Source organism: Gastrolobium bilobum, unplaced genomic scaffold, assembly GCF_033153095.1.
Source record: "Gastrolobium bilobum isolate Gb01-03AN ecotype WA unplaced genomic scaffold, APGP_CSIRO_Gbil_v1 utg13107, whole genome shotgun sequence".
Lineage (NCBI taxonomy): Eukaryota > Viridiplantae > Streptophyta > Magnoliopsida > Fabales > Fabaceae > Gastrolobium > Gastrolobium bilobum.
In genome coordinates this window covers 1-14,136 of record NW_026895812.1, presented here as the reverse complement: position 1 = coordinate 14,136, position 14,136 = coordinate 1, and the positions used below count along the sequence as shown (strand labels likewise).

The following is a 14,136-nucleotide window of genomic DNA, read 5'->3' as shown; positions in this document are numbered from 1 at the left end:
ATCTCCTCAAGCTCTTCATCTACCGTGATATAAACAACTGTTTCTATAAATAATTTTGAATCCATAATGCAATTTTTGTCATTGCAATATATATCAAGGAAAGTTCTCTTCCTGGAAGGCTAACAATTTTTCAGTTTTCATACCCCATAATTATTATATCAAGGAGAGTTCTCAGTTAAGGTCATTAATTGAATTAAAACATATTGACTACATGAATTCATCAAGGAGAGTTCTACTGCAAAATCACTAAAAACAGCGATTGATGGGTTGTTTTCTAAACTTGGTTTAAGTTTGTCTAAATGTTGCGGTCAAGGCTACGATGGTGCTAGTAATATGAGGGTTGAATTCAAAGGGCTTAAGAGTTTGATTTTGGCAGACAATAAATCTGCATTATACATTCATTGTTTTGCTCATCAGTTACAATTGGCACTTGTGAAGGTTGCAAAACATCACAAAAAGATTCAAGGATTTTTTGACATGCTTCAAAAGATGGTTACCGTTGTGGGGGGTTCATGCAAGCGGAAGGAAATTCTTCAAATGAATCAATATGAGCATATAGTTGAAAGAATTGCTCGCGGTGAAATACCAACTGGAAAAGGTTTAAATCAAGAGACAACCTTAAAGCGACCTGGAGACACTCGTTGGGGTTCCCATTTTGGTACAATTACAAGTATTATCTCATTATTTTCTCCAATAATTTCCTTGATGAAAATTATTGAAGACGAGCCTAGGAATGATGCTGCAAGAACTGATTATGAGTTTGCATTCTTGTTGCATCTTATGCAACTTATCTTAGGGATTTCTTATGAGTTGTCACAAGCACTACAAAGAAAAGATCAAGACCTTTCAAATGCAATTGGTTTAGTGAAGGTTGTCGAGTCTCATTTACAAGAGGTGAGAGATAATGGTTTTGATGAATTGCTTCAAGAAACGAACATTTTTGCAAATAAATATGATATTGACATTCCAAATACGGAGGATGTTTATTATCCTAAAGGGAGATCAAGACGGAGATTGGAATCATTCACATTCTTGCACTACTTTAAAGTGGAGTTATTTAATAGAGTGATAGATACTCAGGTTCAAGAGTTGAGTGATCGATTTGATAATGTCAATACCAAGATGCTTGAGCCTTTGAGTTGTCTTGATCCTCGTGATTCATTTGCTAGTTTTAACAAAGAAAAATTGATTGAGTTTGCTAGATTTTATCCTTTGGAGTTTAATGAGCTTGCAGATATTCCTTTTCTTTATTCAAGTCTCGGTAATTTTATTGTTGTTTTAAGAGCTAATTCTGATTTTGTCAATTTGAAAAGAATTTCTGACCTTGCTTTGAAGATGGTTGAGAAGAGAAAGGATATTGTTTATCCATTGGTTTATTTGATGATAAAGCTGGCACTCGTTCTACCGGTAGCAACTGCTAGTGTTGAGCGAGTTTTTTCTGTAATGACTTTTGTTAAGGATAAGTTGCGCAATCGGATAAGTGATTATTGGTTTAACGCATGCATGCTAACTTATGTTGAACGTGATATATTTGATAACATTGATGATGAAGATATAATGCAATATTTTCAAAGAATGAAAAATCGAAGAATGCTTTTGTAATCTTCTACTGCCAACGTGGTATTAGCTTCTATTATTTTTGCTGTTATTTGGTATTTTTTATTGTGTTGCTTTAACTTTTTTGCTTCATATCTTTGACTCAGTAGTCGGGTTTAATTAGGGAATGACTTTTATATCCTCTAAATGTAACATAGATATTGTTTTCTAATACTTCTTGTAATGCATGGGCTACAGTTCCACTTCATTTGCGGAGAGACTTGTTGCTTTTGCATGTATTGAAGGAATATTTTTCTCAAGAAGGTATTTTTTAGCTTATAGGTTTTTTCTTTGTTTCTTAATGTGAGTTATAATGAGTCTTGTCCTACTTTCTGTGTGACCTTTTTTTTATTGGGGTTTACTTTCAGCTTTGGTGCTATATTCTGGCTTAAAAAGAGAGGATTGATTGCAAGTGTGACATTCTCAAATAAGTTAATCTCTAGATACAAGAGCATTTACTGTGATTTTGCTTGCCTTCTGTACATGTAATGTTGACTTTTTTATTCGCCATTATAAATAGAATGATGATGGATGAATATACTGGAGTTTATTCTCATATTTATTTTGGAGGATTGGTAATATTTAGAGGGGGAATGATTGGTCAAACTATTGCCTGCAGCTTGTTATGGAAGCAACTAGAATATGAGCGGGTTCATAACCTTGTAATAAAGCATTGATTTAAACTTTCTTTACAAAAAAAAATTTCTGGGCCTTGCCCTTGAACCCCCGTTACTAAATGTGCGGACATAAACAAAATTTTCTGAGTCCGCCACTTATTACAATAAATCCATGACTTATTTCTCAAAACTCAAGCCTCCCACGAATAAATGCAATGAGTAAATCCTATAATTACTAAAAACAAAAAAAGGACTTCATAGAAGGTAATGATATTGGAATGTCAATAATAAAGAGGCCAATCAGTTCAAAACTGAACCATGAATGAAAAGACCAAAACTCACTATTGTCATTATCTCACATGCACGAACACGTTGATTTTTTCAAAAAATATGTGTCGTACACTGACATGCTTTGACACTTTTTGACACACATTCCACATGCGATAAATATTTTGGGACATGCATTGAATACTTCGACACGTTTTTTTGACACGCAGTCAACTGTTTTCGACACGCGATCAACGCTTTGACACGCATCCGACACATTTTTTTTATAACTAAATTTTATTTTATTAATTAAACATGAAAAATAATTTATAAATCAATTTTTCTCTGTTATGAAATTTGACAAGAAAATTAATAAGGTACGAAAAATTATTTATATTTATATTTATATTATAAAATTTGAATATTTGATTAGTTATATGACTTATTATGGGCTGTTATATATATTAAATATAAATTATATTATATATATTAAAAATATTATGTAATATCAAAACGTGTCCCAACGTGTCGGAATATGACATTTTTTAAAATTAACGTATCGACATGTTATGTCGTGTCCTGTGTCAATATCGATGCATCATGTCATTATATATAGGCAGAAGCGGACCTGTGTACTTGCAAGTGTGTGCAAGTGCACACACAAATTCTTTTGGAAAAAAAATAAAATAAAACATATTTTGGGTTATAAAAAAAAATTACATGACTCAATTTTATCTCTTAAAAAAAAGTCAACTCATGATCACTTTAAATTCCAAAATAGACCCACGGTAGTTCTTTTGAGGGATTAATATGGATCTTTTTGAATTTTTGAGGACCATGATTTTAATTATCTGGGTCTATTTTTGAATTTTGAGTGATCAGAGTAAATTTTTTTCCCTAAAAGATTAAATTGAGGCCCGTAGTTTTTGTTGAGGACCCAAAATGTTCTATTGTAACAGTTTAGTTGACTCTTGATTACTTTTTCTATATTAAGTTAATGTTTTTTTATATTCTTTTGTATTTTATATATTTAAAATTTCTTTAAATTTTTTTTCTTTTATTCTTTTATTTTAAGTATGCAGACATTAAAAAAAAAATTCTAAGTCCGCTATTACATACAGGGAAGGGGCGTTACGGGTACTCCACCAATGAAACATACCATGAATAATAAAATATTAAAATGTGCATCACGCGGAGGTGATTGTATGTCAGTTTTTTTTTTTTTTTTTTTAGTAAACGTATGTCAGTTTTTTTGTTTACTGCTTTAATGCAAAAACAAAATAAAACATATCACCCTTTTAATTCTTCTCAGAAATTTTTTATTTATCTAATATGAATGTGTGTGTTTAAATTAGACATCATCTTATATACGATTTGTACAAAAATCAGCATAATGCAAGTGTTACGAACATGACAAGTATACCGATCGTTTTCAAGTAATAAAATGATGAGTAAGTGTCGTTCCTATGAGAACTAAATTCAAGCAATAATTCACCGTTTTTATCTAAGTTGGACAATTCAAAATTGGTTTGAACAGGTAACCAATATTTAATTGATTTAAAGATGAACTTGAGATTAAGAACAAAGATACAGTTAAAGTTTACTTCACCTCTCATCCCCTTAAATGAATTAAATTAATTCAATAAAATTTTAATTCACTTGTTATCAAACGATTCATTATATAAATAATAATTGGTTAAATTCGTAATGTCTTAGTTATTTACCCCTTAACCTAATTATAATTCTAATTTTTTAGAAATTCCTTTTAGAATAAGTCTTATCCACAATGAATCTCACAAGTTTGTCATTCTTGCATATCTATGTCTAAAACATGCAAAAATTGATATTTATCTTAGTCCAGATTAAGATCCCAAGTGTTTCACTTAGAACTCAACCCTCTTTATTTCTATATGGTTGATCAAGTCATACAAGAAATTGAACAAATAATTCAGGATAAACACATTTCAATTGAGAAAGATATTGTTGAAAAACAATTTAAATCAAATCAAAGTTATCATCGGATCCATAACCCTAACTAATAAAAAAATTAGTTAGACATATCTGATTTAAACAAAATACTGGGGGGCGTTTGGTACGAGAGAATTTTTTTTATATCCAGGAAATAATTATTACTGGAGTGTAGTGAGCAATATATTTTACTGGAATGTTAATAAAAAGTTGTTTGGTAGACTCATATTTTCTCGGAAAAATTAAGTTAATTTTACTGAGTTTGTGTTTGGTTGATTATGAAATATTAGTGGGAATGTGGGTCCCACCTTTACCCTTTGTTCGTACTTCCTCCATGAATGATTATCATCGGTGCTGTGGGAGAGTGTGGTTCTTGTCTGTGCAACCTTCCTGCGCGCACAACAACAATTTTGGAGAGGAAGTGAACTAAAAATATGTAACTGAAGTAAAACAGAAGATTCATCAGAAAATAGAATAAATAAAAGATAACCTTCTTTGATAGCAACCTCTCTCAACCTCTCCCTTTATTTCTGTACTGTTCCTTCGTTGTCAGTTACGAGCATAGAGAACGGAGGGAGCAATCGCAGAACCACAACTCACAAACTCCATTTGTTCATACATGGTACACTCCACCAGCTATGAGGTCAATCCTCTCTTAACCATTTATTCACAGATCGTACAATCAAGAAGGATATTTTGGTCCAATTTTTCGTGCTTCATTTTTTACTTCCCCGGGCAACAACCAATTCCACACTATCCATGGACAACCAGGGTTGCTGATCGTACAGGATTTGCCACATAAAAACAAAAAATCAGAAAATATTTTACCCAGAAAACTTGACACTTTTTCGGTGCCAAACATGGCTTTTTCCCATTCCCAATGTTGTTTTCCCTGGAATCCAAATAAAATTGATGTACCAAACGCCCCCTAAAAGAAAAGAAAACTAAAATAAATTCCTAGATGAGGAATGTTGGGTTATCTCCACTATTGCTTCGATCTCCCTTCAGTCATCGTCTTCACAATCTCTGGTCTCTAAATGCTTCTCCCGTCTTGTGCTTTCTCCCGCGCAAGAATGAATGAATTCGAGGGTTCCTCCTTTTCTTTTAAATCAAGGAAAGTTTCCTTTAATTTTTCCAATCAAATCCTAATCAGCTTCCTCGTATTTCCTTAAAATCCTCCATTTTATATTTGAACAGAACTATCCTTTAAAGTCTCCAATTTGAATCTTCAATTAGATCTTCCTGTGATTAAATTCAAAACAAATCAAACTTGAGGAAGTGGCAAGAGTGGCGCGCAAACTAAAAGCGCTATGTTGTGAGAGGGCACTGAATTTGCTGGAACTTGGGGCATTTGGCACCACCATGTGTGAGGGATGGACGCTTTTAGCGCATCAAACAAAGAACAACAATTTTTGGATTTGAGACTAGCATTTTTAGCGCCATCATGCTTTAAGTGCCACAATCGAAGACTAGGCTTTATTGGCGCTATTAGCGCCAACTTTAGTGTATTTTAACACTTTTAGCGCCAACTAAAAGAAATGGAATCATTTGTCTGTAACTCTCTTTGGCTCTCTAAACTTCGTATTCTTTAATCAGAAAATTTTCTATAAAACACAATAATTTCATGAAAATATTCCTTAAATTGAATCAACAATTAAATCACAATTTTCATGTGTTTTTACCGAATTTAAATTCATTACTTGCTCAATTTAACTCTTAATACTAGTGTTATTAAACCCGGACCGACCCGGCCGCGTCGACCCGAAAACTGGTAAACCAATTGTTGCTACTCACGGCAAGTGCACCGATCGTACAAGTAATATATGATTAAGTAAGAGATCGTTCCCACGAGGATTACAGTTCAAGCACTAATTCACTATCGCAAACTTAGTTGGACAATCGAAAGTGTATTTGGAAACAGGATTTGAATTGCAAAATTAAAATATTAAATATTAAGCTAATTACTTGCAAGAATTAAAGACAAGAAATTAAAGATGTGATTTAACTAATAAAATAAAAACGTAGTTAGGGGTTCGATTTCCTTTAATCTCCTTATTATGATTCGAAGTCCTTCTTTACGTTAACCGTCCTTAATATCAATCTAACCAATTCTTTCGCGTGTTATTAGAGCTCAATCCCTTGTTACCCTAAAACCTTTACAAACTTGGAAGAACCCTAGTTCCCCGGTTATTCCCCAAGAATGCAAGCATTAAGTTCAAGAATCTTAAGGTTACGCAAATTCTATGTCTATCCCTAGAATCATAGCGTTTACGATGAAGTTATCAGATATGGATCACACACCAACATCCTATTGTCATGCATTTACCGATGATCATTATATAAGATTCAAGCCTATATAAAGCATTAAAAACAGATAACTTCATTCATGATAAAAAGGAAAATTAACGTACGAATTGTTCAAAGCATAATAAATCGACTAAAATCCATCTAACCCTAACTACTTAAAGAACTAGCCGAAAATAGCAAAATCAAGAACAAAAGAAAATAGAAAAGCTCCCCCAAACTCCATAGGTGATTGGTGGATCTTCAATATCTCTAGTGAACACTTGACGTTGATCTGTCTCTGCCCCTCACGAACATGAATCTGATGTTCCTACGCGTTCCTTCAGCCTCCGAGCACCCAAGAGTTGTTTAGCAATGTAAAAGTTATGTATTTCTGGTCCCCAATGGCCCTTTTATTGGCCAAGAGTTTGTATCCTAGTAGAAAACTCGAATGGGCCTAAGTTGGATCTGTCGGGGCGCTTAAGCCTATTGTAGCGCGCTTAAGCGCCCTAGGACAGTGATTTCTGACTCGCGCTGAAGCGCTCTGAAGGGCGCTTAAGCGCGCTCCTCGCGACAACTTTTTCTTCTTGTGGCGCGTTTAAGCCCTGAGTTGGGGGCTTAAGCGCCCAGAGGCAGTAGCTATTTGCGTTTTTAGGGAGCTTAAGCTTCTGAATGGGGGCTTAAGCTCCCACTTCTAACAACTTGATAAGATCTTCAATCTTATTGTTTTTGATCTTCTTCTATCATCTCTTGATCTCATCTTTTCTAGTTGTGATATCTATTTATCCAATCTTCATCTTTGACTCCTTTTGTCAACAAATCCCTAAAAAATAGCAAAGATGATTCCATTAAACAAAAATTCAGATAATGTTCATGATTATTATATTAAACCCTAGTTTTTGACTTATTTAACTTGATATTTTATATTAATTTAGTCTATAAAATAAGATAAACTAAAGGTTTATCAAACAATCCCCAGATTTGAACATTGTTGTCCTCAGCAATTAATTAGAATAAAACTATGGGAAAGTTTGGAGACGGCTAGTCATGCTTGATGAATAACAGGCAGAAAACTGATCTATAATGAGATATCAAAGTATTCAGACTTATTAAAAATCAATGACACATCAATTTCAAGCAAACAGTCATAATTCACCAGTCATAAAATCATAACATGCGTTCTCAAAAGAAAGAGTAGTACAATTTAATTTCCACAACACCCTCTCACTGGATTTTTATTTATTCACTCACATTCAGTGTTTAAGGGTATGTGTTTCACTCTTACTTCACTAAATTAACACTACCATAAGCTTGTTTATATTCTCACTCTCCACAGTCTTACTAGTATACAAAGTCAATCAAGAGGTCTTTGTTAAGGTTGTAACGTGGCTTAGGTAAAAGGAAAGGAATCATCTGGGTAAGTGGCTTAAGATAACTGATTAAAATTCAACTTCAAAGAGGAACTAGTTTAACTGTTCAACATATAGTAAACAAATTTCTCTTATTTTCCTCCTCTTTTCTTCTTCCACTTATTCATATAATATAAGTCTTTTATTTCTTTTCCTTCTTCCTTTTGTTTTTCTTTTTCTGTTTTTGTACAGATAAACAGTTCAACCTTTTTCTTTTCATTTCCTTTTTCCACCACCTTGTGGCAATTTCCCTCTTTTCACCTTTTCCTCCCATACACTTAGAGTTTGATTTCCTCTTTTTGTTTCAATCCTATCCAGTTCCTCATTTAATTTTGAAAATTAATCAGTTCAGGCAAGGATGTGTATGGAATGGCTATTCATAATGTACTGTCAATGAACAAACAGGCCTGGGCTCAAAAGGGCTTAATCTAAGAATAAACCTTCAGGGTGGCTATTTGGCTATCTAGCTTTTAAAAAGAACTGCCTCTATCATTTCAACAATTGTATACTACAGACCATTTCAAAGAGAAACAAAACAAGTTCTAGAGTGATTCAACAGTAAAGTTCACACCACACAAAAAATTCTGTTTAGGCTCAAAAGCTTACGGCTAAGGATGTGAGACTTATTTTTTCACTCTCTCTTTGATTACTCTAGTTATTCTTCTCTTATTCCAGTGAACTATGAAGCATGCTTGACTGACGCTCATTTATGTACGAAAATAAAATTTATTTACATCATTATACTCTTGATATCAACTATCAACCAATTTCATGTAATTATTCATTATGCATCCATATCAAGCACAATGGAAAATCTCTTAAGATCCACTAATTATTTATTGACTAAGGATGGAATGGGTCTTAAAACTAATTTAAAAAGAAAAACTTAAATAGTAAACTAACTAATATATATGAAGACCTTAAAATAAACTAATATGTAATCAAAATAATTCTAAAATAAACTAATACTAAATAATGTAAAAAATAATGAACTATAATATGAAAATAATATTAAGAAACTCCCCTGAAAAACTGCATTTGTAAATTGGATATTTCTGTGTACTCCGTGTAATCATGAGTTTCTCCTTCCGACCATGTGAAGTTTATGGTCTGATAAATTGCGTGGGTACCCATTCCCAGATTTAAATCTTGCTGTCCTCAGCAATAAATTTAAATCTAAAAAGAATCCTAAGCAAGATATCAGAAAAAAATGATACTGTACTCTGCACACATGTCACAGATAAAGAAACTACGTCAGCATGTCATATATCCAAAAAATATCAGTCATGTCAGGTCAGGCTCAATATACATCCATATCAACATGCACTAGACTAATAGTAAAAACAGCAAAATAAGAAAATTAAAAGTCTGAAAACAGATAAACTGATATGAGGATCAGTCCTCCTCCATATCAGTGGTGGGTGTGTCCTCATCTCCTGCATCCTCCTGGTCATCTCTAACTATGGCCTCAGCAGCAGTGGCATCATCTATGTGGACTGCATCACTCTCAGCAGCAGCCGTCTCAGTGTCAGCAGCAGTGGTCGTGCCTGGGGCCTCCTCATCAGATCCAACATATGCTGGATACTCGAAGGGTAATGCCGGAATCTCTCTCTAGCGGAATAACTCCACTATTTGTGCACTCATATAATCCTGAAAGGCCATCTGCCTGCTCTGAGAGTACCGAGCTCTCCTCTGCATAGATCCCTGCTGGCGTTGCAGTGATTGCATCGCTTCCCATATAGCAGGGAGATCTGGTTGTCTTCCCTGCTGAACATGCTGTGCTGGAGGTGCTGGAGGGATACCCATGGTGTAGTTAATGAAAGCAGCATGAATAGGGGGCACACTTCCACCGGCTTGTGTTCGGTGGGTATCTCTACTCCCGCTTTTTGGCACAAGGTCTGAATAAGGGAGCTGTGTGCAAGAGCAGCTTTATGAGATTTATGATGGGCAAAATCATAAATACCATCTGCCAACAGCCAAGGAAGGTCCACTGTACCACCAGTCATAATGGTGTAAATGAGAGCTGCTTTGCTGACCTGAACTTCAGAAGTATGAGTGGTAGGGAGGATGTTGTTGATGATAAACTGGAACCATATCTTAGCTACTGCATTCAGCTGTCTTATCTTTAACAGCTTGGGACGGCGGCTATCTGCAGTTAGCTCCCAATTTTGCTCTGGAAGTGCAATGGTTTGCAGAATAGGTCTTGCCTCTTCCACTAGATTCCAGGTATCATGATCATTGCCTCTGACAGGCCCATACTCAAGCCTACTGAGTAGCCTTCTGTAATTACACAGTGCTGTTCTATGATGATGGGCTGTCTTCAAATGTTCCTGTAATGCATCTGCATCATAGAATATGCTCTTGCCCCTGACATAACTCTTGTATATCTGCCTTGCCCCTTTCTCAAAATTGTAGGCATTTGCGTAAAACTCCTTGCAAATTGTGTCGGAGCTATCTGTCAGTGATATTGCGTAAGAGTTCCACCTCCTGCGGATTAAGTTGTTGTAGAAATCTGGGTGCTCTCCGTCATTCAGCACCATTTTCCTTTCTCGAATGATAGGTTTGGCTGCCACAATTTTGTATCTTTCTTCATGCTCAGCTGTTGTGAACCTATGTGAGTCAAAATTCGGAGGGGGTGGAGCTAGATGCAGCCCCTGTGGCCTTGGTTTTCCTTGCCCTCTTTCCAAAAATTTTATCTTTGGGTGCCATTCCTGAAAAATAGAAAGGTTTCCAAATCAGTATGTATTTCAGAAAGCAATTCCACAAAGCAATTCCCAGATTAATATCAGAACAGTTATGAATTAATAGATATCATACTGCAGAATACATGCATGTAATTCAGTACAGTATTCCCTAATTCATGTACCTTGAGTGTAACATCTCATCTCAGAGTGTTCTCATAATGCATTAGGTTCATGCTGTATCTATTCCATGTTATTCTAAAGGAGTGCATATATTCCCGAACTTAGCATATAATAAGAATTTCTAATTGTAAAAACAGAATATGCAAACTGGAAATAGTAAGCAATTATGTGGACTTGAAGTACTGCATAAGAATTTTGCAAACCCTATTTAGGATATTTAGAATCACACATGCATGCATTACGCCAGTCAGCCCATTAAAATCATAACATTCAAAACAAGTCACTGATGTATCCTTTTGTTTTCAATAAGTGATTGGGAATAGAAGGTTAGCTATGTGTATCTTAGTACCATGATAGTTGAACCAGGTTGGTTACTTATGCATATGACATTGAGGTTCTCAATCTAATCCCCTAACTAATTATACATGCTTCAAACTATTTTCTTCAAGCATTATATCAAACGCTACGCAGGCATACATTAGGAAAGTTTACCATGATGCAATGTTTTACAGAACTATACCCAAAATGCAACAATACAGCAATAAGAACAAAATGACAAAAGATTACACAGTTTTCCTAATTCCCTTTGTGCAATTCCTCAAACACCTTACATGCAATGGCTTCCAATTCAGTTTCCAAGTATATTTTCATTCGAGCATTTCATCAAACACTATGCCTACATCTTCTTTGGTTTGTTTTTATGGATGCAGTGGTTTGGTGGATTATCATATTAATTAAATGCAATTCTAAATCGTCAACTCAGGAAACAATAAGAATAGATTTTATTCAAGAGTAATCGTTCAAGTTGATTAGGGTTACCCTTTTAATTCAAGAACCCTTAACCAGGAAGCTAATTTCTCCGACCTAATATTATCCCTCTAGGGCATGCATTGCACACATTATTCGGCAACAATCCCCATTCACAATGGTATTACTAAGAAACACATGCAAAAATATGGGTTCGGTAGGTACCTTGTTTGCTGCAAGATTTTAGAAAGAACTTGTGAAGATGGTGACTAGAGTTAAAGAAGACCAATGATTATTCCGGCGAACAACCGCGGTGGTGACCAGACTTAGTGGTGTCCTGGTGAAATATGGTGTGGTTGGGGGTTAGCAGAGTTTTTGAAGAAATTGGGGGGCGTTCTTGTGCGGGAGTGTAAGTGTGAGGGGGGGGGAAGAAAGGTTTGGGCTTTTAATAATTGGGCTGATAGGGTCGCGCTTAAGCGCCCTCCCCGAGTTAGGCTTTGGGTGGATTGGGCCGCTCTAAAGCTCTCTCTTTCCGCGCTTAAGCGCGGAGAGGCAGAAGTGATTGGCCTCTTTTCTCTGGGTTCCGCGCTTAAGCCTCCTTATCTCGCGCTTAAGCGCGGAGAGGCCGAAGCAAATGGTGTTTTTCTTCAATTAGCGCGCTTGAGCCTCCATTTAAGGGCTTAAGCGCGCCCTGGGATTGGATTTTCAGGCTCGAGGAGCGCGCTTAAGCCTCCTCCTCTCGCGCTTAAGCGCGGAGAGGCAGTGGCAAATGGCCTGTATAGCGCGCTTAAGCTTCCCCTTGGGGGCTTAAGCGCGAGCTATGAATGGGTTCTTTCTAATCGTGGAGCGCGCTTAAGCCTCTTCTCCTGCGCTTAAGCGCGGAGAGGCAGAACCAAATGGCCTCTTTTCTTCAATTAGCGCGCTTAAGCTTCCTATCTTGCGCTTAAGCGCGCTAAGGCCGAGAGGAATTTATGTTTTATGAGGCTTAAGCCTTCTATACTTAGAATATTTTTCTTCTTTCCTCTATCTCTTCCTTACCTCAACTGCACCCTTATGCATATATCATACACAACGATTAATTAAATGAGACTTGCGTACCTGTGTATGCTTCATTCCCACATAGACCTGCACATTCATCTTAACAAAAATTGATCATCCACCTCAATATTTTTATTTTTTTCTATGACTAAGAACTAAATTTTAAACATACCTAACTAACAATTGGAATTGAAACTAAACTAGTCAATTTAAAATACTGAAAGTATAAATACTGGGTTGCCTCCCATAAGCGCTTGTTTTACGTCACGAGCTTGACGTACCTCCTTTACGTTTCTGCAAGAGCAACGGTAGCCGTTCCTCTGTCAATTTCTCCTCCGAGGTATGGCTTCAATCGCTGCCCATTCACCTTGAAGCTTCGGTCAGAATCCAGTGGACTAATTTCCACTGTACCATATGGACGGATTTCTTTCACTAAAAATGGTCCTGACCATCTAGACTTGAGCTTTCCCGGAAACAGTCTCAATCGGGAATTGTACAACAGAACTTGTTGTCCAACCTTGAAGTCTTTGCCCAATATTTTTCTGTCATGCCACTTCTTGGTTTTCTCTTTGTAGAGGCTTGCACTTTCATAAGCGGACAATCTGAATTCGTCTAACTCATCCAGTTGTAACAGTCTCTTTTCGCTTGCCGCCTTTGTGTCAAAATTTAAGAACTTGACAGCCCACAAAGCCTTGTGTTCCATCTCCACCGGTAAGTGACAAGCCTTCCCGAACAACATTTGAAACGGTGACATTCCTATTGGTGTCTTGAACGCAGTCCGGTATACCCATAATGCATCATCTAACTTGCGGGCCCAATCTTTCCGGGAGCTTCCTACTGTTTTCTCAAGGATACGCTTTAGTTCCCGGTTTGATATTTCCACTTGCCCACTGGTTTGTGGATGATATGGTGTGGCAATGCGGTGTCTGACACTGTATTTTGCGAGCACATATTCAACTTGTCTGTTGCAGAAATGTGTGCCTCTGTCACTGATCATTGCTCTTGGTACTCCATACCTCACAAAGATGTTTTTCTTGATGAAGTTGATCACAACTCTAGAATCATTGGTAGGCAAAGCAACCACTTCCACCCATTTAGAGACGTAATCCACCGCCACCAATATATATTTATTCCCGTATGAAGTGGGGAAGGGTCCCATGAAGTCAATGCCCCAAACGTCGAAGATTTCAACTTCCATGATGTTGTTTAGTGGCATTTCATGTCTTTTTGATATGTTCCCCGTTCTTTGGCAACGATCACAAGATTCCACGAATTTTCTGGCATCTTTATATAAAGTGGGCCAATAGAATCCACTCATAAGAACTTTTGCAGCCGTCCTTTTTCCCG

The 14,136-nt window shown here is 36.3% G+C and overlaps 1 protein-coding gene across 1 annotated transcript; it reads left to right on the top strand.

Moving 5' to 3' along the window:
* Positions 1 to 333: 333 nt before the first annotated feature.
* Positions 334 to 1,602, top strand: LOC133296125 (uncharacterized). Its single transcript, XM_061495073.1, has one exon. The coding sequence runs from the start codon at positions 334 to 336 to the stop codon at positions 1,600 to 1,602; it is 1,269 nt and encodes a 422-aa protein (XP_061351057.1).
* Positions 1,603 to 14,136: the final 12,534 nt, after the last annotated feature.

What these genes read in the sequence shown, in the direction of transcription:
- LOC133296125 (XM_061495073.1), top strand. Translation starts at nt 334, where the DNA reads ATGAGGGTTGAATTCAAAGGGCTTAAGAGTTTGATTTTGGCAGACAAT.